Consider the following 21,955-nt stretch of genomic DNA (forward strand, 5'->3'; position numbering starts at 1 on the left):
GTGGGTGGATGGATGGATGGATGGATGGATGAGTGTGTGGGTGGATGGATGGATGGATGATGGATGTGTGGATGGATGGATGGATGATGGACGGATGATGGATGTGTGGATGGATGGGTGGATGGGTGGATGGATGGATGAAGGATGGATGGATGGATGGATGGATTGATGGGCAGATGAATGGATGATGGATGCATAGATGGATGGATGGATGAGTGTGTGGGTGGACAGATGGATGGATGTGTAAGTGGATGGTGGGTGAAATGATGGATGAGTAAGTGGAGAGATGGATGAATGGGTAGATGGATGAGCAGTAATTTCTGAGAGGTAAAACATTCTCTAGCTGGGGTTCCCAGGCTTCCCTATGGGAATAAACCCCGTCAGTGCTTACCTTTGTACTTGACCCAGAACATTTCCTGAAAAACAACGACTGCTATGAGGAGGAGCCCGAGACTTCTTCTTATTATTATTAATTATATTTGTTCTAACACACTCAGGTCTGAAAGTTCCTTTTCCCTCCCTCAGCTTCCAAGAAGCCACACTCTGGGAAGGTCTGTGAAGAGCTTCCTACTTTTGTTTCCGAAAGTCGAGTTCATTAAAGAGAAGAGTATTTGAGGGAAGGGGAGTCTTCATCCCTCACCATGACTGAGAAGGGGTCTCCTGGGCTGGGGTAGGTGGGAGGACAGTGGTGCTGACTGTCGAGGAAAGGAAAAGCGTCAGAGTTCCAGACATATAACGCCTAAGCGCAGGGCTTCAGGGCTCCCCAGGAACTGGGAAAGATATGCTGGTCAGTTTCCATAAATTGGACAGTGGTGGAAATCCTACAGGGTTGCGTTGAGTCAAAAGGGTCTCAACAGCAATGGGTTGGGTTTGGGTTAAAGGCTGAGGCTGATCACCTTATCAGCCCAGTGAAATGGAGCTCAGAACTGAACATAAGTCAGCTTCTTAGAGTTGAACGTGAGTTAACTCACTCAACTTATGATGTGCCTCCCTCAACTCATTTGTGGCCCTGGGGTCAGACACCCCCCTCCAAGGAAGCCGGCTCCCTCACCGTGTCAACAGCAGACTCCAGCACCTCGAATGCCTCCTCATAGTCGCACACCTCCTCTATGCACTCCCGCTCCAGGTTACCTTTGCGCAGTTCCTCCAGGAAGCCACTGTTGGCACGGCGGACCCGGCTGAGCAGTGACAGGGCTTGCTGAGGGGCCAGGAACACTGCAGTAGGAGGGTCAAGGGCCAGGGGCCTCAGAGAGCCAGGGACTAAGCCCTGCCCGCCATGCTGCCTTCCAGAAGGGTGCCTGGGATGGCAACAGAATCCGGAAGGCAGCCAAACAGGGCCCATCAGCTCCCCGCTTCTCACTGGCCACCACCAGCCCATTGCCAAAATTGCAAGGGAAAAACCCCCAGTCATGAGGATCCAAGGGGGTCCCAAAGTTGTATACTTTGGTCCGAGAACCCCAGGGACACACACACACACACACACACACACACACACACACACACACACACACACACGTGACCAGCCCTGTGTTCTCTGTTAAGCCAAGAGACCCCAACCATGGCCCTGCCCAGTCTTCCAGCCACCAAACACCATTCCCCTTACCATTCTGGCTGTGCACAAGGCTGACCAGGACAGCCAGGGCCAGGCAGCCAGGCAGCCACGGGCCTCGGACGTGCACCATAGTGTGTCAGCGCTGGGGACTCTGAAAGCTCGTCCTGGCCTCTCTAGGTTAATGTTGAACTAGCAGCATGTAGAAATTGGCCCAAAAGGAGAGGTCACTAGGTCAGGGCTGTAAGACAAGCAGATGGATAGTCCTGCCTGCCCACCCCCGCCATCCGGTGGGACAGGTCTTCCTGGGACCAGAGATGGACAGTCTGGGAGGAACACAAAGGAAAGATCTGTGTAACCACTGTCCCCCAGTCCCTTCCCCACTGAGGCCTGTGGGGAGGGCCTCAAGCTCTTCCTGAGGCTCCTTCCAGTCCTTCATACTGTAATGACTGCTTTCATCTCTATGTATCTCAGTGTTCTGATCTGTAAAATGGGAATAGTACTAGAATCTATAAATGTAAAGGTCCCTGGGTGATGCAAACCATTTACACTTGGCTTCTATTAGGAAGGTCAGTGGTTCAAATCCACCAAGCAGTTCCCAGGAAGAAAGATCTGTCAATCTACTTTTGAAAGACCATTAAAAACCCCATGAAGCAAATTCTATGCTGACACATATGGACAGCTGTGAGGCAGAACTAACTTGAACAGACATGATTTTTGGCAATAATTGGTATATGTATATAAATCAATGGGGAGGTTTATGGAATCACAACAGGCAGATACAAGAAAAAGGACCAGGGTGTGGTCAAGATATGGCCAGATGCAGGCGGTCTCGCCTATCCCAAGAAGAGCTGTTGGTGTTAGGTGCCATCGAATCACGTACAACTCATAGTGACTCTATGAACGACAGTGATGAACTCTGTTCTACCCTGCGCCATCCTTGTCATTCCTGACACACCTGAGCCCAAGCTAGAGACAGATAGTCAATGTTGGCCCTAGTGTTGCAGCCACATTTCTTTTTTCCTACTAGGTGCTATGGACATGTGTCTGTGGGCAGTTAGTTACCTGGGAGGAGGAGAAAGCCCAGGGCTTTTTAACTCATCTTCCAGGACCTGCCTATCCTGGACCTGCTGTCCTTAGGCCAGCCCAAATCCCTGGATCTCCGTGGCAGGGCCCCTCCCTCTTTGTCTTTCTGTCTTTCTTGGCCTAAGGCTAGAGTGGCTGCTGCCCCTGGGCCCAGCTCAGTCCTGGTTCCTCCCCCCTCTCCTGTTTGCCATCTGCAGGGTAAATATTGGTCCTGGATCTAACTAGGACAGAAGGACAAAGAGCAGATACGCAGGGAAGCACCCTTGTCTGTCCTTCCGTCCTCGCTGCTTGGGTCTGGACTGTGGTCACGTATACCCTGAGCTGACAAGAGGGCTGGTGGAGTCCTGGGGCCAGACTCTCACAAATCAGCTAATTCCTGGGTGGCTGAAGCTCCTAGATTGTGTGTGTTCCTTCATGTCGTCTCTCCACTGGTACCCCCTAACATAACTACCATCCTAACCACTGTCACCATAAAGAAGTTTTGTTGTATTTGAACTTCATGTAAATAGAAACCTATAGAATTGGCTTGTTGTAGCTAGCCTTTTCCCATTGAGTCTCAGATCCATTTACGTGTAGATAAGTGGTTCATTCCTTCATTCATGAGATACTTTAAATTTTATCCATTTACCTCTTGATGGACATTTGGATTAATTACCAGTTTTGAACTTCTATGAATAGTAAAAGTATCCACACTATGGATATACTTCTACAAGTCTTTTTGTGTTTATATGCACTTACTTTTATTGGGTATATACTCAAGAATAGACTTGCTAGGTCTTAATATTCTGCTTACATAGATATGTTTTTCCTGAGGAGTTGTACAAATTTACTCTCCCACCAACATTTGAGAGTTCTAGATGCTTCATGTCTTCATCTACACTCTATATTGTCTGCTCATGTAATATTAAAAATTCTGATAAGACAAATAGGCATGACTTGCAGTAATTTTAATTTCTATTTTCTATTAATGATAATGAGTCTACTTTGTGTGTGTCTGTGCAAAACGCTAAAATGTTCTCAAACCATTGATTTATTTAAAAAAATTAAATATTAACTAAGAAAGAAAGTAGTGCTCCTGAGAATCGGACAAAGAAATAGTTTCATCCTTCCTGCCCCAAGATAGGTGATCCTTGGATGTCCTCCTGTCTTTTATAATCAGCTTGGGCCAGTACTGACTGAACCTGGGAGGGAGAAGAGGCCAGGGGAGAGGATGGTGAGAGAGGGCAGGCTGACAGACAGACAGACAGACAGACAGACACACACACACACACACACACACACACACACACACACACTTACATGCACATCTTCTGCTGAAGGGCTACAGGGGTAGGTAGGCAGAGTTCCATGTTAAGTAGTAAGTGCTGGTGCCTATTATTACTGGGCACACACTGCCAAGCTGTCACCTAAGCTTTGGCAGAAGCTGCAAAAGAACAGGGTCTTCCAGAGACATCAAGAAACAGCTCTGACCGGCTAGAAACTCATGTCACCAACTCTTTTTTCAGACTTTGGAGGATTTGGCATTTGTCTCTACAGATTGTCACCATTTTCTGCTGCTCTTTCCTCTTAGACAGTCCCTTAATTACACTTTGCTGGACAGCTGGGTTAATGTCACCTGCAAACTGGGAGACATGGCGCTGCTTATGACATTAAGATCAAGTGCTGTAAAGAAGTCAGAAACCCACCCAGACTTGAATCTGGCTTCTCCCTTTACTAGTTACGTAGTCTTGGCATGTTTGTTACTGTCACTCAACCTTAGTATCTCATCTGCAAGAGATTACAATACCCATTTTGCAAGACATTCTCAGGACAAAGTGAAATATGTTCTTCCTTCCTCTCTGGCTTCCATTTCTCCTTAAAGCAAACTGATCTGGCTTTCCACGGCTCTCACTTGGCTCACAGTGGCTTCTACAAATCTCAATCCCATCAACAGTCAAGGAGACAGCACAGCGGCTACAGCATCCTGCAGCTAACCAGAGGGAGGATTAGTGGTTTGAACTCACCAGTCACTCCTTGGAGGAAAGCTGGCGCAGTCTGCTTCTGTGAAGAGTCACAGCTTTGGAAATCCTGTTCTAGAAGGCAGCTCTACTCTGTCCCAGAGTTGCTATGAGTCAGAAAAGACTTGAAAGTGTTGGTTTTAAACTTTTTTTTTGGTTAACGGACAGTATCGACCACTTCCTCTTTCTTGAAACTCCCAGGAGCTTCTGTGATTCAAACATCACAGATATTTCTACTCCCCTGGATGAAGATTTGACAGGTCTTCCTCCTCTCGCTGAACCTGTAGAGTTGTCTGTCTCAGCACATGGTCCTGGGACTCCCCTCTTTGGAACTACTCACACTTCACAGCTTCAGTGACCCCCTCCCTGACACTGACTCCCATGACTCTCCCTTGAACACACTTTTTCTCCATAGGTTTTAACTACTTCCTATGACTTGCTTGAAATCTCCCTTGATACACCATTCAAAGATTCAAACCCAAAACCCTAACTGCCCTCGGCCCCACCCTAACATCACCTACCTCGTTCAGCTCTGTCTGGGAATCAGAAGTCAGCTCTCTTTACCCCCTTTCCCCACCCCCCTCTCTCTCCCTGGATCTCATCACTTCTACCTCCCAGAGAACTGACCACCATGGGGAGGAGGGTCTCCATGGGCCCACCTCCACCTCCTTCTACACTCTGGCTCATTCTGTACCTTGCCCAAATGCACAAGGTCTCTGTCCTTCCTGGGGCCTCTGCGAAGAATCCAGCTCTTCCTCTGGCCTGCACCCTGGTTCACTTTTCCCATTGTCTAGGTCACTGCTAGAGGCCTTCCCTGACCCCCTCCGGTAGAAGCACACTCTCATCAGAGCCCTTCCCCTGAATCACTCTTCATCATCTGACATGTTTATTGTCTGTCTTCCTCCACTTGAACGGTAAGCTCTACAAGAGCAAACACTTTAGCACCACTGTCTCCCAGGCAACGAGAACAGTGCCGGGCACGCTGGAGGGGCTCAGTAAGGATTTGTTGGGTGAGTGATCTCATTTCTTGCCACTGCCACTGCTCCCACTCTATCCCGTGTCACTCAGCAACCAAATTGATTCCCCTACAATTACCCTTGCTCTCCCAAGCCAGGGATCTTTTCAAACACAAGTGCCAACATCTTTTCAAACACTTACTCCAAACCCTTCAGAACTCCTCAGCATCTTAGGATGAGGTCCAAGCTCACGGCCCCAGGCCCTGCATGACCCCACTCCTGTGTCTTTTTCCCACTCATTCTCAACACCACTCAAGCCACTTCTTAGCCCCTCAGATGTACCTTCCCCGCCTCACACCTACTCATCCAAGTCTCTGCTGGCACGAGAGGCAGCTGAGTGCACAGGTTAAGAGGGTACAACCACCACAGTACTAGAAACAACCTAAATGCATTAACATGGGATACAGAATATTAAGACTGGAAGGGCAGAATTTTCCAACATGCTGGAGGGACAAAAAAGCAGAACAGAAGATATGGAACATCAGCGAGCTAGAAGACAATGGGAACTTGCTCGAAGAAAAAGAAAAAAGAAGAGCTACTGACTTGAGGTCCTCATCTATAACTGAGGATTACATAGTCATGTAAAGCATGGCCCATAGTTAAACAACACAACCAAAACAAACAACCTCGTTGCTGTCTAAGCATAACTGCTTCATAGCCAATCCTCTACTGCAATTCCAAGGCAACAAGTACCTAAGAGATTGTGCATCTTCTCCCAGAGCCTCTGGACGTGGCCTCTGAGTTAGCAGTGCACCTCCCTGCAGACTGCACCACCAGAGCACCCTGGCGCACAGAAGGCCCGTTTATTAGCACTTCCTCAAGGGCACCTTCCTTGATGCCCCAGGGCAAATGAACCACCACACTGTTTAGTGATTGCTGTCCTTGTGGACAGCAGCTCCCAGAGAAATGGACTCTCTACAGCACACCGCCTTTGTCTTGTCTTGGTTGTGTCCCAGCACCATGTGCAGGATGGGCCCACAGAAGACACAGAACAGAGGCCAACCATCACCCTTTCTCTGAGCAGGGCTGCCCTGAGGTCAGTGTGAAGACAAATCCAGCTCTGGCCCTCACCACCTCCCAGTCTGTCACCCCCCTGCTTCCCCAAAGCCCTGTTGTTAGGTGCTGGCAAGTCAGCTCTGATTTATGGGGCCCAGGCACACAAGACTGAACCCATCCGATTCTGTGCCCTCAGTCTCTGCTGTAAAGCCCACAGCAGCAATTCACCTCCTTGGCAGTGTCCCTCTCTTTCACTGACCTACTTTTCCAAGCACTGTCCTTTTCCAGGGACTGGTCCTTTCTGATGCCCACTGTATGTGAGGCCATCCTCGCTTCCAAGGAGCACTCTGATTGCACTTCATGTCCAATTCAGAGTACTTAGGGGGTGAGAAAGGCCACCAAAAAATAACCATGAGCCTAGGATTAGATGCGACAAGGCACATCTGAGAGCCAGGAGCTAATTCAGGCTTAGGCTTTTCAACTCTCAAAAGTCACTTCAAGTTGGTTTAAAAAAGAACTGTTTTCTGAAGGAGTATGGTGGGTGTGCCTACACAGCTGTAGGCACCTGGGCTGGGCAGGGGCAGTGCCAGCTACCTGATCGCCTCAGTCCCTCACTCAGCAATGTGTTGTAAGAACAAGCACCTGTGGTGTTCCTGGAACCTGTGTTCTATGAGATATCAAGAAAGCGTTCTAATTCAGAAGTGGTCTTACCCTGTAGTGTGGGAAGACATCCGGTGACCTCTACCGGCTGCCCTACGGGAGGAGGATGGGCAAGCTCCTAACTGCTTCTGAAAATCTGCCAGAGGATCAGCTATGGGTCAGTTCCAACTTGATGGTACACAATAACAACAACAATCTATTAGCCAGCATGTGCACAGCGGGAATGTGTCATTGGATTTTCAAGGCTGTGACACTTTTTTCCTTGTTGTGTACCGCTGAATTGGATCTGACTGGCACAGGGGTAGACTGCCCCTCCTTCCCCAGCAGAGCATCTGGTGGATTCGAACCATGCACCCTTAGGATTGCAGCACAGTTTCTTGCCACAAGACTACCACAGCTCCCTAAGGTTGTGACTTTTTTTCCCCAGGCCTAGCACCTCGGGATGAGATCAAACTACCAATTCTGTAATTAGTTGCTGAACATTTGTGTCACCCTGGGACTTGGGAAGCGAGGCCATCAATCTGCTTCTCACAGCTGACTCTCTATTAAGCAACTCAGATGGAAAGAAGATGCAAACACTCGGCAGGTGGTAAGAGAGGTCTTTATATTGTGAGCCCTGGGGGACGGCGGGTGTTAGGTGCCCGTCTCTACCTCCACCACTTCCGCCCAGGCTCCGAAGCCCATGTCTTTATGGATGACCATCAGGCTGTGGGGGGCGCCTGGCTCTTCTGGCACAAGGCACTTGTCCTGGCTCTCAGAGATGGTGACCTCAATGATGTCTCTGGCTGGGGAGGCTGCCCGCTCGCCAGGTGTGTCCAGCAGGCGGGACTCAGTCTTCAGTAGCACCACGGTGGCTTCAGGAGCAGCAGGCAGCCCCGAAGGTGGCCCGGAGGGCCCCTTGGGCTCATGACTGAGCTGGTGCCGCTTGAGGCTCTGCAGCAGGGTGTAGCCCATGCCACAGGTGGGGCAGCGGTAGGGCTTGTCAGCCAGGTGTGATTTGAGGTGTTCCCGCAGCTTGGTGGCCAGGGTGTAAGCACGGTCACACTGTGGACACACGAAGGGCCGTTCCCCCGAGTGGAGGCGCTCGTGGGCACGCAGCGTGTGGGGGTCTCGGAGGGCCTTCCCACACACGGGGCAGAGGTGGGCCTCCCCGGTGTGGGAGATGAGGTGCCGCCGCAGCTCCGGCAGCTGGGGGAAGGCTTCGGCGCAGTGTGGGCAGCGGTAGGGGCGCTCCCCTGTATGCAGCCGCAAGTGTCCGCGCAGGTTGCCCCGCTGGCGGAAGGCCCGGCCACAGTGTGGACACAGGAAGGGCTTCTCCCCTGTGTGGAGCCGCATGTGGTTCCGCAAGGAGCCCTGGTTGGCCAGCAGCCGCCCGCACACAGGGCAGGGGCACAGGGCAGGGGCAGCTGGCATCTGGTGGGTCTTGCGATGCAGTCGCAGGGAGGTCCGGCGGGCAAAGGCTTTGCCACACTGGTCACAGGCAAAGGGCCGGGCGCCAGAGTGGACCACCTGGTGCTCTTTGAGGTCCCGTCGGGTGCCATAGGCCTTGTCACACTGTGGGCAGGGGAAGGGCCGCACGCCGCGGTGGCCCAGCATGTGGGCCTTGAAGCTCTCCTCTGAGCTGTAGCTCTTGCCACACTCGGTGCAAAGGAAAGGCTTGTGGCCTTTGTGCACAAACGCGTGCTTCTTGAGATGGCACAGCTGCAGAAACGCCTTGCCACACTCCCCACAAGGGTACCGCCGTCCCTGCTTTGAGGAGCTGCCAGCCAGAACAGGGGGGCTCTGAGAGGTTGCGCGCAAGTCAGGGTGCAGAGGTATGTCGGCCTGCTGGTCCTGGGGCTCTGAGGTCTGCGCCTTGAGCGGACACTGATTCCTGGGGCTACAGAACTTCTTGGTCACATGGCCATCGAGCTGGCTGTCCCTGGAAGAAGAGTAAGGACTGCTTTCGCTGCTCTCTGAGCCCTGCTGGACAGCTGGGCTGCTAGGAGGCTCAGGTGGCGTCTGTATCTCGGCTGGGTCCTCTTCGTCCACACTGCTATCATGCAAGGGGTTGAGTGGTGGGCTACCCATGGAAAAGGGGTCCTGCGCTTCGGGCTGAAGGCCAGGGCTCACTGGACTCTTCACCTGGAGTCTGGGGTGACCAAGATCTGCAAGGCAAGTGGGGTTTTGGGGTTAGTGGAGTTTGGGAGCAGAAAACACTTCTACCCAGTCCTGAAACTTTAGCGGGGACAACGATAGAAATCTCTTCTCTGAAGTATGACCCACACACACACTCTCCCTCTTCATGTCCAGTTTCAGAAACCACAGCGTCCCAGTCAACTGCTTAATTCCTGGAGTAAGGGCATCATAAAGGTCGCCTCATTTTCCCTCAGGACCTGAGTTAAGACCTGCCTTGCTCAGCTCCTCTGAGAGATTAAAAAACTCCCTCCTCCCCTGAGGAAAACACTTAAGAGAATGCAAATTTAGTAAACAGTTTACTGTCTTCATCAAATGACCTTAGCATTCCAGAAACTTGCTTAGGAAGACAGGAGTTACAGATAATCTTACAGTGCAGTCCCTCTTCCAGCAGAAAACCTCAAATGACAGTTTATGTCCCAAGACTCTTTGAATCTTTTGCCTAAAAATCCTAGCCTTCCTCTGTTCAGCAAGGTTAAATTATGTCTGGACCTTTTCCAGTCCTGCACTGCCAGACCCGTCTTAACCCAGACTTCAAGTTCTCAATAAATATCCCAACTTTGCCCTTGCTCTCAGAAAGGCTCCCTAAACTCTGCAAGGTTCTCCCCTACCAGGATAAGCCATCAATGTGGCTCTGTCTCCCTTATGGATTGTACTGGTGATAATTTGGAGGAGCCAGTGCTCAACACATACCTGTGGTGTCGTCCCCTGGGGAGTCCCCTTCCTGCCTCACAGCAGACTCCACTTCCGTCACCACAGTCACAGCTGCCTCCTCCTCCTCCGAGTTGGGCTGCACGGGCCTCAGGTCCTTGGAGGCAGGCTGGGGCCACAGCAGTAGCTCGAAGCCTGGCAACACGGCCCGATACACCTGCAGGTGGAGCCTCTTGTTGATCCACACCGGGGCCACGTTTCCCTCACTCTCCTGTCTGCCCTGCTGCACCAAACTGCAAAGCAGAGCAAGGGCTGGAAACTCTCTTTAAGTGGCCTTCCCTGACCACCTCAGCTTCCAGCCAGCCAAGCCCTGAGCAACCCCCCAGAGGGAGAACTACAGCCCGACTTAGGCCACACCTCAAATCACAATAAAGGAATAAACCCACTGCTATTGAGTCCATTCTGATTCATCGTGACCCTGTTGGACATAGTGAAGCTTTCAGGGATGTACAGCTTTGCAGAAATGGTCTGTCAGTGCTTTCTCACAGGTAGCTGGTAGGCTGAAATTTCTTTATTAGCAGCTAAGCACTTTAACCACCAAGCCATCAGGGTTTCTCATGTCACAACAGAAAACCTCCAACAAATGCCCTTTACTACTTATAGCTTACCTGCTCCAGCTTGAACTCAGCTCACAGGCAAAGATGTCTCGCCAGGAGTCTAGTGGCAGGTCCTGAAAGAAACCAACCAATATCCTTCTCAAATGTGTTAGCAGGAACCAAGGTAGGAAAATAAAAAGTTAAAGCAGCTGGATGGAACCTCTCCTGGGTGGGTTCAGAGGGCAAGCCCATGCAAGGTCAGGGGCCTCTCCCACTGGTTTTGTCTCTATGGGGCTGTGCTGTCTGACTCCTCATTAGTGAAGACTAAAACCTGTGCCTTCATCTCTTCCCCAGGGTGTGCGGAATTACTAAACTGAACGAGCTACTGCTTTCCAGTAACAAAACAAAAACAGTAGCAAGGAGAACACCGATTTTCTCTTTCTACTGATAGGGACCATATGTGACAGAGTAGAAGTGTCTCATGGGATTTGCTAGTTTGTAATCATTATAGTAGGAAATCTGGGGGCTGCACTGTAACTCCAAAGGCATGCTGTTCGAATCCACCTGCTGCTCCACAGAATGATGAACAATCTCTTCCTGTGATATTTTAATGCCTCTGAAAAGCCGCTGGAGGGTCAGCTTTGGATCAGTTCCAACTCCAAGCACACAATAATCATTATGGTAGCAGACTGCCAAGTCCTCCTCCCTCAGAGGCCCTGGATCGATCCCAAATGCCAACCGTTTTGAAGGCAACCATGACTCCTCAACTATTACGGCCACCAGGGGTCTGTTTATCTTCTCTAGCCTCCAAAATAATTTTGAGATAGCCATTATGCCCCTTTATTTACAGATGAGTTAAGTGAAGCATGACATTTAAATGACATGAATTAAAGGAAGTGATAAGGCTGGTATGAGACCCACGTCTTGTCCTTTCCAAAAACCTTTGCTGCCATTGCTCACACTAAGCTAATCCTGTTTAAAACACTACTCAGGGCGATGAGGCCGTCCTAAAGAAAAAGAACTAAAATCATCTTGTCTGTCTGTCTTGTCTGGGAGATTCTCTTCCACGTCCCAGAGCGCTGTCCAGAAACAAATGAGCGGCCCCAAGTTTTCAATCACAGTAAGAAGGTGCTCCTGTACCTCCTCCTGCCGGGCTTCCACCTGCTCGCTCTTCTCAGGGGCAGCGTTTTCCTCCAGCGGCCCCCAATGCAGGCCTGGCAGCAAAGCTTCCCCGACACACCAGACCCCCAAGCTCTGCTCTCCGGCGAGGGAGGGGCCAAGGGCCAAGCCCCGGGGGAGGTTCCTCAGGACGTGCACGGCTCTGTCGGGCTGCAGCGGGAAGTTCTTGCAGCCCTGAGGGCAGCCTTCTTCGGAAGGGTTCCATCCTGACTCGGGGTCCGGCTCAGGGACTGCAGGCAGACAAGAAGGCAGAGGGGGAGGCCAAGGGGGAGGTGCTGTCACTCCAAGAAGGCGTGAGGCAGGAGAAGGTAATCGCCAGGCTTCCTAGCCGCGAGGAGTCAGGGATCTGTGGGGCTAAGGAGGAGCCTTAAAAGGGCGTCAAGGGTTTCAGGGATTTTTAAGAGGACTCCGGGGCTTTGGGGGTCTCCGAGGAAGGATTCCGGGATCGGGAAGAGAAGGGACCGGGAAAGAGAGTTGACCAAAGGGCATTAGGGGTAGCCAGGCTAGGGCTGAGGGTTGAAGACATTGCAGGCCACTCACCCAAGTGCAACCTCTTTCCTTTCAAGAGAAGCTTCTCCGCCTCCTCCATCCCGGGTCAGCCATCCTCATGCCAACGGATGTAAGCATCGTCTTCTCAGTTCCTCCCGGAAACAGACATTAATTTCCAAATTTCTCCCTCAACAAAGACTCTCAAGAGTCAGATCTCCCTGTCGGCCAGGACCAGGAGCATGGGAGTATATTTGAGGCTGAACTCCGTCTGAGGACAGTGTGAATGTAAGATTCCGGAGATAAACCACAGATTCGAGTGTTCGGGAAAGCGGAACTACTTTTTTCCTTCGTCTCTTGCTGGGCGAGACGACTCGGACAGTTATGTCGCAGTCCGAGCCCAGCACCTACAGGAAGTGGGCGTGGCTCCTGGGAAGGCCGTCTTCAGAGCGGGCTCTGAGGAACCGGAAGTGGTTTGGAGGTGTGGCGGAAGTGGTTGCGGGGCAAGGTCTGGAGAGCCGGGGAGGGGGCGGTTCCCATTTCTACGCGGAGCCGGATGTTTGCTGAGCTTTGACAGGCGTGGCAGAGGGAGCAGTTCCCGAGCGTGGTGAGCTGCAGGGCGCGGTGGTCTCCTTGGGCGGGGGTGGGGGAAGGGACGAAGCTGGCCATGGTCATCTGAAAGGATGGGATCGGAATGGGGAGAATTCTAGCAGATCTGAAAAGGGAGTTCTAGGGAGAGCATTGGGCCTGGGGCTTGTCCTTCCCGCTGCCCAACTCGGGTCTGCAGTGAGACTTCTTCCCGTTCACAGTCTTCCTCCAGCCCTCCCAAGGCCTGATCATTGTCCTTAAGCAAGCCAGTGGGAGGAGGAAATCTCGTTCTGATCTGGCCAAGCACTAAGAAGAGATTTGGGGGAAGTGGCCAGCCCTGCTATTTATTAGGCCACACTTTCAATTTCTTTATCAGTGAAACAGAATAATTACAGCCATTCTGAGATTTGTAAACCCTGAAGTTCTGTGGAAATGTGATTGTTGTCGTATTGAGGTGGGATTCGGGTTTTTGCAGTTTGCAAGCTGCATCGCCCCTCCCCTGTCAGCAGGTGCCTTCTCTCCACTGCCCTAGAATCCCATGTCAAGTTGCTATCTGTAGTGAACAGAAGAGCTTATGGGAGATGCTCTATTTGTTTGCCCTTTTATGCCTGTGTTTTCCTATGAGAACCTTGAGAATCACATCAATGAGCCATAAAAGCTTGACGCCGATGGTTGTCAGCAATTACTTTTTTCTTGTTCTCACTCTTTTGAAACTGTAAAGTGAAAATTCGTAAGTTCTTTCCTGTTTTGTTGTGAAGTTGAGAGAACAGTTTGTCCATTTCCTGGTGTCTTAGAGGCTATTTTTCCTATGCAGATTCCCTGTCCTATTTAGGAAGCAGGTATATTCAGTCATTCAACAGGTATCATTGAGTATTAACTGTGTGCTTAGTGATATTCTGAACAAAGCAGGCGTTCTTATATTGTAGTTCTCAAAGGTTCTGTGACCCTCAAAATTGCGTGCAAGATTTCATGTATGTGCTGGTTTTTGTTTTTTTTCCCCCCATAGGCAGAAACCTACAAACTGAAAAGTCTTGTCAGAAATTTTTAAAAGTTGATGGTTTATCCTCTAGAGTTGTGTGTACTTGTCCCACTTTGGTGCAGAGCCTTGTGTGTGGCTGGGGTCTTAGGAAACCAGAGCACTTCTGATGCACCACTCTGTTAGACATTACCAGCTTTGGCTTCTCTAACTCTTCTCCTGAAGGGGCTCAGGGTTGGAGGATGGTGAAAGCAGCCAGTCTGATGAGGAGGTGGAACAGTTGTGACTAGCTATACTGGAAAAGGAGGTTCTAGTTGAGAGTGGGTATGTCGGAAGGACAGAGTGGAGGCGGGGCTGAGTACAAGTTCAGCTGCTTTTCTCCCTCCCTCACACATGCTCGGTTCCCAGCTGCTCCTTCTAATCCTGTTGTTCACTTCAGCCCAAGTATTTTAAAACTGGAGAATTGTATTTCTGGGAGGAGCTTTGGCTTTCAGAGATGAGGAAATTGAGGGCCAGCAAGGAAAAAGGCTTGCCTCATGTCTTTGAAACTCAGTGGCTTAGGCAGAACTCTTAAGTCAGTTCTCTGTATACCTCATCCAGGCTTCTCCCATCATTTCAGGCACCTACTCTATGGAGAAAGGTTTCTCTGGAAAGGCAGGTGGGCGGGCTGAAGAAGCATCTGGTACTTGAGCAGTGACAAAACAAAAGGGACAGATGGGGAGAAGGCTCAGATCTCAAGGGATTGCTTTGAGCTGGATTTTGTCCCTGTTACCCAGCTTGGGGCCCTGTTCAGGGAGATGCCCTTGCAGCCTCCTGCTTGAATTCAGGTGAAAAATGTGTAGTGTAGATAGATCAAGGGAGGATTCCCTAATACTGAGGATTCACTGCATTGGAAGGTTGTATTATGCGTTTTAGTAGCATTGAGTTAGAACCGACCCATAGCTGACCCTCTAGCAGGTTTTCAGAAGCAGTAAAGATGGCCCATCTTTCTTCCACAGAGCAGCTGGTGGATTTGAACTTAATGCCTTTGGGTTGATAGCACAGCTCCTTACCATTAGGCCACTAGAGCCCCCCCATTGGTGGGTTAGAGAATGGTTTTAGGGGTGAGAGGCACAACAGTCCTCACTGAGAGAAAGAAATAGACCTCAAGTGCAAGTAGGTCATCTTCCTTTTGTTTAAGGAAGGAGTCTTAATTTGTGAGAGAAGCAAAGATAGTGGATGAGTGCATATCCAAACCAACCCATTGATGTCAAGATGTGAATCTTGATAATCCTCCAGCAGGTTTCCAAGGCCATAAATTTCAATAGAGGCAGATTGCCTCATTTCCTCCCATGGAGTAGCTAATGTATTCAAACTGTTAACCTTTTGTTAACTCACTGTACCACCAGCCTCTGGAAAAGACTGGGGAAGCCAAAACACCACTACTGATGAGTCAATTCCAACCCATAGTGAGGCAGGCAGTAGGACAGAGAACTGCCACAGGGTAGGCTCTTAATCTTTACATAACCGGACAGCTTCTTCATTTTTCTGCCTTGGAGTGGCGGGTCAGTCTGTCTCAACCACTGACCTTTTGGTTTGCAGCCAAATACCTGAAGCACGACATCACCTGGGTCCTTAAAGCCAGGGAAAAAGAGGAGAAAAAGGGTGATTTTTTCCCCTTGCTTTTGGCTGGAGAGCTTAAGTTTTTCCCACTGAATCAATGTGGTTGCCCTGGAAACAGGGTGGTTGTTGCTAGGCACAGTGAGCTGGTGCCATCCAGAAACTTCAGCTGTGATGCTTGCTGGAGGTTGTCACGTAGCCTCAGAGCCCTGAGGTGTTCAGGGTCTGGATCTCCAATGGCAGTTCTCTCTCCCTCTTCTCTCCACCCGCCCCCAGCGTCGTCTTATCTGTCTTGCTAATTCTCTGACCATATATGTCCCTTTTCTGAGCTCCAAGAATGCAGCCACCCTTGAAGCAGCCTCTTGTCAGAGGTTGGACTGAGTGAGCTGAATGGAAACTCCCCTCCCTCGGGATAGAATTTGCTTCCTATTTGTGCTGAGGACTATAGGTGTCTGCCCTGGGGCTGCATGCAGCCACATCCTCAGAGACAGCACTTCTTCCTTCCTGCTGAGTGCAGCTGATGTCCTTTTTTTGTGGATCTCAGCACTTGGAGGCCTCTCTCTTTCCCATCTGTGCTCCCCAACCCGTAGGGCACTCTGTTGACCTTGACTTGGGTGCCCCTGGGGCCCAGCAGATTGCTCTGACTGATAGGCAAATTCGATCGCCTGTTGCTGGTTGATGTCAAAGGAATTCCTCCTTGGCCTCTCAGCCATAACCTTTTTTTTCTGGGTCCTTGTGGTCTGTGGCTACCTTCTCTGCTGCTGCACAGGGATGGAAGATGAAGTAGCCAGTGTTACAGCTGACGTGGGGTCAGGAGCATTCCTGTGTTCCCTAGATTCTTGCAACATATCTGTCCCTGTCACTGTGGGATCCCAGGAAGCAGCTGGTCTGCAGGACCCTGAGGGAGAAGGATGTGAACGTCTACCCTCTGCAGCTGGGGCCACATGGCAGAGCCAGGTGGTTGGTGGGCAAGGCAGGCCCTGGCACAGCTCTCCTCTGTCCAGCTGGAGGACCTGAGGGAGGCGCTGAGCTGTGCCATCCTCTGGCCCAGCTGCCTTTCCTGGCAGTATGCCTGCACTGTGAAGCCAGGAGAACCCATGGCTGCATGGAGCACTTGGCAGGGATGTGAAGTGTTGAGGAATGGAGATCGAGAAACCTGGGGAAGAGCAGATGGGGGCAGGAAGATTTGGACTGGGCAGGTCGTGGGAGGGGAAAGGAAGGTGTCAGTGACCTGCCATCTCCCGCTTTTTCGTCCAGTTGTCTCTTCAGGTTCTATAGGGTCGGGTTGTGAGGGGCAGGCTTGGACATGGACCCACTCTCAGATCTGCAGGATGACCTGACCTTAGATGACACCAGCCAGGCTCTGAACCAGCTGAAGCTGGCCTCCATTGATGAGAAGAACTGGCCCTCAGATGAGATGCCGGACTTTCCCAAGTCAGGTGGGCACCACCAGATGTTAGGGGCCACGGGAGACCCCCTTCCTGCTGAAAGGAGATTCTGGGAGGGCAGAAGGGATGCAAGCAGGCTAGCCCCAGGGTGGGGCAGGGCAGAAACATAAGGCTTTCTGGGGGTGGAGTGCCAAGCAGCATAAGTGTCTCAGGGACACTGCTTCAGCCCCTGGGACTGACCTGTCATTTTTCTGTGATCCTCAGATGATTCCAAATGCAGCTCCCCGGAACCCAGCACACATCTGAAGTGGGACGACCCTTACTACGACATTGCCCGGCACCAGATTGTGGAGGTGGCAGGTGAGCACAGTGAGCATTGCAGCCTCTCCTCCTGGGGAAGGCAGTACTGTGGGCAGGAGGCTGGCGAACCGCTTATGTGTGGGGAGGGGGCTGGTGGATCCATTCGTGTTGTGGGGCAGGGGCTAGTGGAGCCGCTTATTCGTGGGGCGGGGGCTGGTAGAGCCTCTCATGCTGTGGAGAGGGGGCTGGTGGAGCCGCTTGTGCTGTGGGGAGGGGGCTGGTGGCCACTCGTGTTGTGGGGAGCGGGTGAATCCTGGCCCTGATGCTTCTGAGGACACATGCGTTCTGTAAGGTCACAGACTAGATTATGATCACCTCTGTAACTCTGTCCTGGCCTATGAGTCCATCATCTCCACAGGGCAGGTATAAGGGAGGCAGTGTGGTCTAATGGCTTTGAAAGCCTTAGGTTTGATTTCAGCCCTGCTGTTTAGCAGCTGAATGACTTTGGACTAGACACTTGACCTCTCTGAACCTGCTTCTTCCTCTCTGAGAGGATTAATGAGATAGTGAGGGAATGTTCGGGTGTGGTTTGAGCCAGGATAAAGTGGTCCTCAAGAATTGGTCATTCTTTTTTTTTCCTCAGTGCCTCCTCCCCATTTGGTCTGTCACCAGCTCTTTCACCCCCTCACGTTCTGAGGAGGGAGGATGCCTGCCTTTCCTGGGAAACCCACCTCTGGGGAAGTCTGCAGCAGGCAGATCTTCCTTCTGTGAATAGGGAGCATTAGGGTCCTCACAGGAGTGCTCCTTCAGGGGCCTCTGCCGCAGTGGACTCTCACTCCTGTTCAGGAGGCAGGACCCCACCTAAGCCAGGAGCAGGGACTGGACTGAATGATAGGTTCAGATGTTGATGGTTAGCTAGTTCTTACCCTTTGGGCTCTATTGTTGAGGAAAATGAAACTCATCAGGTCCTTTGCCTTTTCTCTGATGGCTGTCTGTCCTTGCTGGTGGGGCCACACAGCTCTAAGTGGTGAGGGTGGAAGCTTGACTCTGTGAGGCAGCAGGAAATGCAATGGGAGACAGGTGGGCTGTGGTCTCTGGAGCTGAGTAGGGTGCTAGAGATGGGACTGGAACATATGGGTCTATAGGCATTGGACAGGAAGCAGTAGGGAGCACTATCTCTCCCAGTCTCTGAGCTTAAAGAAAGTGGGGCAGTTGGAAGACTTATCCCACTGTTGAAGATGTTTCCTATGGTGCCTGTGTCTCTGGTGTCTGCCCTGGTCTGGGTTGTACCTGTGTCCCTGCTGTCTGCCCTGGTCTAGGTCATACCTGTGTCCCTGCTGTCTGCCCTGGTCTTGGTGGCAGGTCTTGGCCTTGGCTTCTCCCACACACACTGGGAATTGTGTGTGTACATGAGCACAGGAGGGTCACTTAAGAGCCAGCGCTTTCTTACCTCAGTCTTACACAGATGATCTGGTTGGGCATGGGGAACATCTGATGTGGTGGGACCTCCTTCCTAACACTGCCCTGTGAAGTCATACCACAAGGCAGAACTAGGGAGGCTGGGTCGCACCCTTTGGGTGCCCTCCCTGGGCCCTTCAAGCAGGGCTACAATGTGTTTCTGTTTTCCCCAGGGTGTGATGAGCCTGAGGGGGCCCAGCCAGGTAGGTGCCAGCTAGGCTTTCTTTTGCTTGGACTCTGGGCTGCAGCTTTGGACACTGTTAATCAGGAAGGCTTCTTGGTGGAGGCCAGCTTAATTAAAGCAGGGAGCTTGTGAGATCTGGGAGCTGAATGCATAGGAGAGAAATTGTTAGGACAAGGTGGAGGCCGAGTGGGGATGCACCCAGGGACCAAAGCAAAATAAGCTGCGGGAGACAGAAGGGCCTTGTCCACTCCCCATCTTCTCCTGGGCATGGCCGTGTGCAGCAGTCTGGCCTGGGTGCTGGCCCCTCAGGCCTGAGTGCAGAATGCTGATTCAGGGGCCTGCGGGGCATCCTGCTTGATTGGAGCATGGTGACTCGGCGACAGCTTTCTGGAACTAGAAACTAGAGAAGGAGCCTGTGCTGGAAGGAAGGGTTGCCCCCAGCTCTTCTGCAGCCTGCTTCCCTGGCTCGCACTGGCTGCCATCCCCCAAGGTCTGATTTGATTCAGTGAGCTCTTCCCGGTGATGTGCTGGTTAATGTTTAACAACAGTCTCTGAAAATTGGAAACCACCACCACACACACACAAAAAAATGACCACTTACTGTAACTGTAGCATTTTCCAATTTATGCCATGGCCAGATTCAGGCTATCAAGGCGATTGAAGCAGCTTACAAAATACCTGACCATTCAACACTTGGTTCCTGCAAGCATGGCGCTGTCGGGGTCCCAGGCCCTACTCCAGGTGCTGCTCTGCTCTGTGGGCGTGGCCAGAATGCCGGCCAGAGAAGCTGTATTGTTGCTGATTAACAGCCAGGCCACCCTGGAGGGTTCCTGATTGGTATCTGGGGAATGCAGAAGCCTGGCTCTCTGGCAGCTTGGCTTCCTGATGCTGTCCACAAACTGCTCCCACAAACTTCTCCCACCTCCCCAGGACGAGGGGGAGTACCAGGCCTTTTGACATGTGCTTCCTGGAGCAGTGTCACCCTGCCTCCTGGGGAACTCCTGTTGTTGTTGTTGTTATGGGCCATCAAGTTGCCTGCCACTCCTAGCAACCCTATGTACAACAGCCCTAAACCCGGCATGATTGGCACAGGGGAACTCCTAGCCCCCTAAGAGCTTGGGCAGTGGAACTCTCCTCCCTTAAGTGGAAGGAAGGGCTCAGTTCTCAAACTGCCTTTAGTCTCTTCACCTCTCTGGGAGTCTTGTCATTCAATCCCCTAGTGATCCCCACAACCACCTGTGTTCTAGCTTTGGTCAGCCTGCATTTATACAACTACAACCTCTGTAGTCAGGACTGGGGATTCCATGAGGCAGAACACACATCATCTCCTTGAAGGAGTTAACAGTCGATTTAAGTGGGTCCTGAAACTGACCACAGTCCACCTTGAGAAGGCAAAAGGTTTGGACCTCCTCTCACAGAAGAATCTCCATCTTTCTTTCAACCTTGTAGAATTGTGGGTTGCCGGAAGCCCCCTGAGGGGGCTGTGGTTGAGCGGCCGCCATCCCTGGAGCCCCGGTGTCACAGTACTTAAACACTCAGCTGCTAACTGAAAAGTCAGCAGCTGTAAGACCCCAGTGGCTCCACAGAGAAAGATGTGGCATTCTCCTTCCTTCCAGATTCCAGCTGTGGAAGCTAGGGCCAGTTCGGCTCTGCCCTGGAGCGCTGCTGTGAGTCAGAAGAGTATCAGCAGGTTTCCTTGTTTTTTGTATGGACAGGCTGAGGGATGAAACCAGAGACCCCTACTAACCTTTTGCCCGCAAATGCCTGCTGAACCAGTTACTAAATCTTTAAATTCCAGGGCCATGTGAATGCCCAGGTTTCCACCCTCTCTGAGCCGTCAGATCTGCCAGCCATTGTGGCCTGTGAAATGGAGGCCTTAATACTGGGGGGACAAAGAGGGAAACAAGCCTTTGGGGGCTCCCATGCCTCTCTTTGTATTCCCTCTCCTTCCGGAGTTCCTTTGCTTAAGGTGGCGGTCCTACTGTCGCTAGTGCTCCCAGTGGTTTCTGAGGCTATAGATTCTGTAAGAGATGGGATTTGCCAATCTGACCTCTGTCCCTGCCCACAGCTGGACAGAGAGCCCTTTTTCATCAGAGTCATTGGAAAGAGAATTAGAGGTAGCACATGGCCCCAGAACCCCCCACCTGGCACGCCAGGATCAAGTCTAGGTCATGAGAGAGACCAGGTGAGACTGTATCCCCCAAATTAGACCTGCTGTTGAAAGCAGTCCTCCTTGGACTCAAATCCTAACCCACGAAATGCCTGGGGTGCTCTGGCTATGAGCCATCAGGGCCAGTAGAGGCCAGACAGTGGTTTGGGTTGAATGGGAGCGTTAGGGGGCCTGGGTGTGGTAGTCAGATGGTTGCGGAGAAGATGCTAAATCAGGGCAAGGCACCAGACTGTGCAGCCTGCAGGGACTAGCCACCCTGCCTGCATTCCAGAAACTTCTTTCAGCCCCTCCTTTGAGCCTTGCCCCAGCCATGGAGAAAAAGGTCAAGGCCTTGGCGAGTACTTTGGGAAAACAGTGACTCTATGTCATTCACCAAGAGAGAAGGATCATAGAGATCAAAGCTTTTCTTTTTTTATTAAAATAAAATTAGGATTCTTTTTATTTTTGGAGGAGTGGACATAGCACAGCAAAACTTAATCCCAGTTTATAAGAAGCGTAATCAGCAACACTGGCTACATTCTTCACATTGTGTCAACATTCTGGTTATTTCTGCAGGGCTGTTTCTCTCTCATTGACTTATACTCCCTGCCCCCTAAACTCATCTGTGCTTTAAAATAGAGAACTGTGGGAAGTCCAGGCTGGGTTTAGAAGGGGTCGTGGTACTAGGGGTATTGTAGCTGATGTTAGATGGATTTTAGCTGAAAGGAGGGAATACCAGAAGAATGTCTATCTGTGTTTCATTGATTATGCAAAGGCGTTTGACCGTGTGGATCATAACAAACTCTGGCTGACTCTGAGAAGAATGGGAATCCCAGAACATTTAATCATGCTAATGCGAAACCTATCCTTGGACCAAGAGGCAGTCGTCAGAACAGAGCAGGGTAACACTGCATGGTTCAAA

The 21,955-nt window shown here is 51.2% G+C and overlaps 3 protein-coding genes across 3 annotated transcripts in view; 1 reads left to right on the forward strand and 2 right to left on the reverse strand.

The window, feature by feature from the left end:
- F2 (coagulation factor II (thrombin)) overlaps positions 1 to 1,682 on the reverse strand; it is a 12,534-nt gene extending 10,852 nt beyond the window's left edge. The window contains exons 1-3 of the mRNA XM_006896712.1: positions 1,604 to 1,682; positions 1,052 to 1,215; positions 392 to 416 (exon numbers count right to left, since the gene is read on the reverse strand). Coding sequence (XP_006896774.1) covers positions 392 to 416; positions 1,052 to 1,215; positions 1,604 to 1,682 — 268 coding nt within the window. The remainder of the gene's footprint in view (positions 1 to 391; positions 417 to 1,051; positions 1,216 to 1,603) is intronic.
- A 6,255-nt stretch (positions 1,683 to 7,937) lies between these two features.
- On the reverse strand, positions 7,938 to 12,494 carry ZNF408 (zinc finger protein 408). Its single transcript, XM_006896715.1, has 6 exons — positions 12,446 to 12,494; positions 11,867 to 12,135; positions 10,799 to 10,860; positions 10,173 to 10,423; positions 10,075 to 10,081; positions 7,938 to 9,456 (listed from the first exon to the last, which is right to left on the reverse strand). Exons 1-6 carry the CDS (start codon positions 12,492 to 12,494, stop codon positions 7,938 to 7,940), a joined length of 2,157 nt encoding a protein of 718 aa, XP_006896777.1.
- Positions 12,495 to 12,876: 382 nt separating this feature from the next.
- The window catches only part of ARHGAP1 (Rho GTPase activating protein 1), a 30,598-nt gene continuing 21,519 nt past the window's right edge, over positions 12,877 to 21,955 (forward strand). The window contains exons 1-3 of the mRNA XM_006896716.1: positions 12,877 to 12,998; positions 16,812 to 16,993; positions 17,207 to 17,302. Coding sequence (XP_006896778.1) covers positions 16,861 to 16,993; positions 17,207 to 17,302 — 229 coding nt within the window. The 5' untranslated portion in view covers positions 12,877 to 12,998; positions 16,812 to 16,860. The remainder of the gene's footprint in view (positions 12,999 to 16,811; positions 16,994 to 17,206; positions 17,303 to 21,955) is intronic.

This window comes from Elephantulus edwardii, unplaced genomic scaffold (genome assembly GCF_000299155.1).
Source record: "Elephantulus edwardii isolate Elephantulus edwardi_28Jun2011 unplaced genomic scaffold, EleEdw1.0 scaffold00189, whole genome shotgun sequence".
In the NCBI taxonomy this organism is placed as follows: Eukaryota; Metazoa; Chordata; class Mammalia; order Macroscelidea; family Macroscelididae; genus Elephantulus; species Elephantulus edwardii.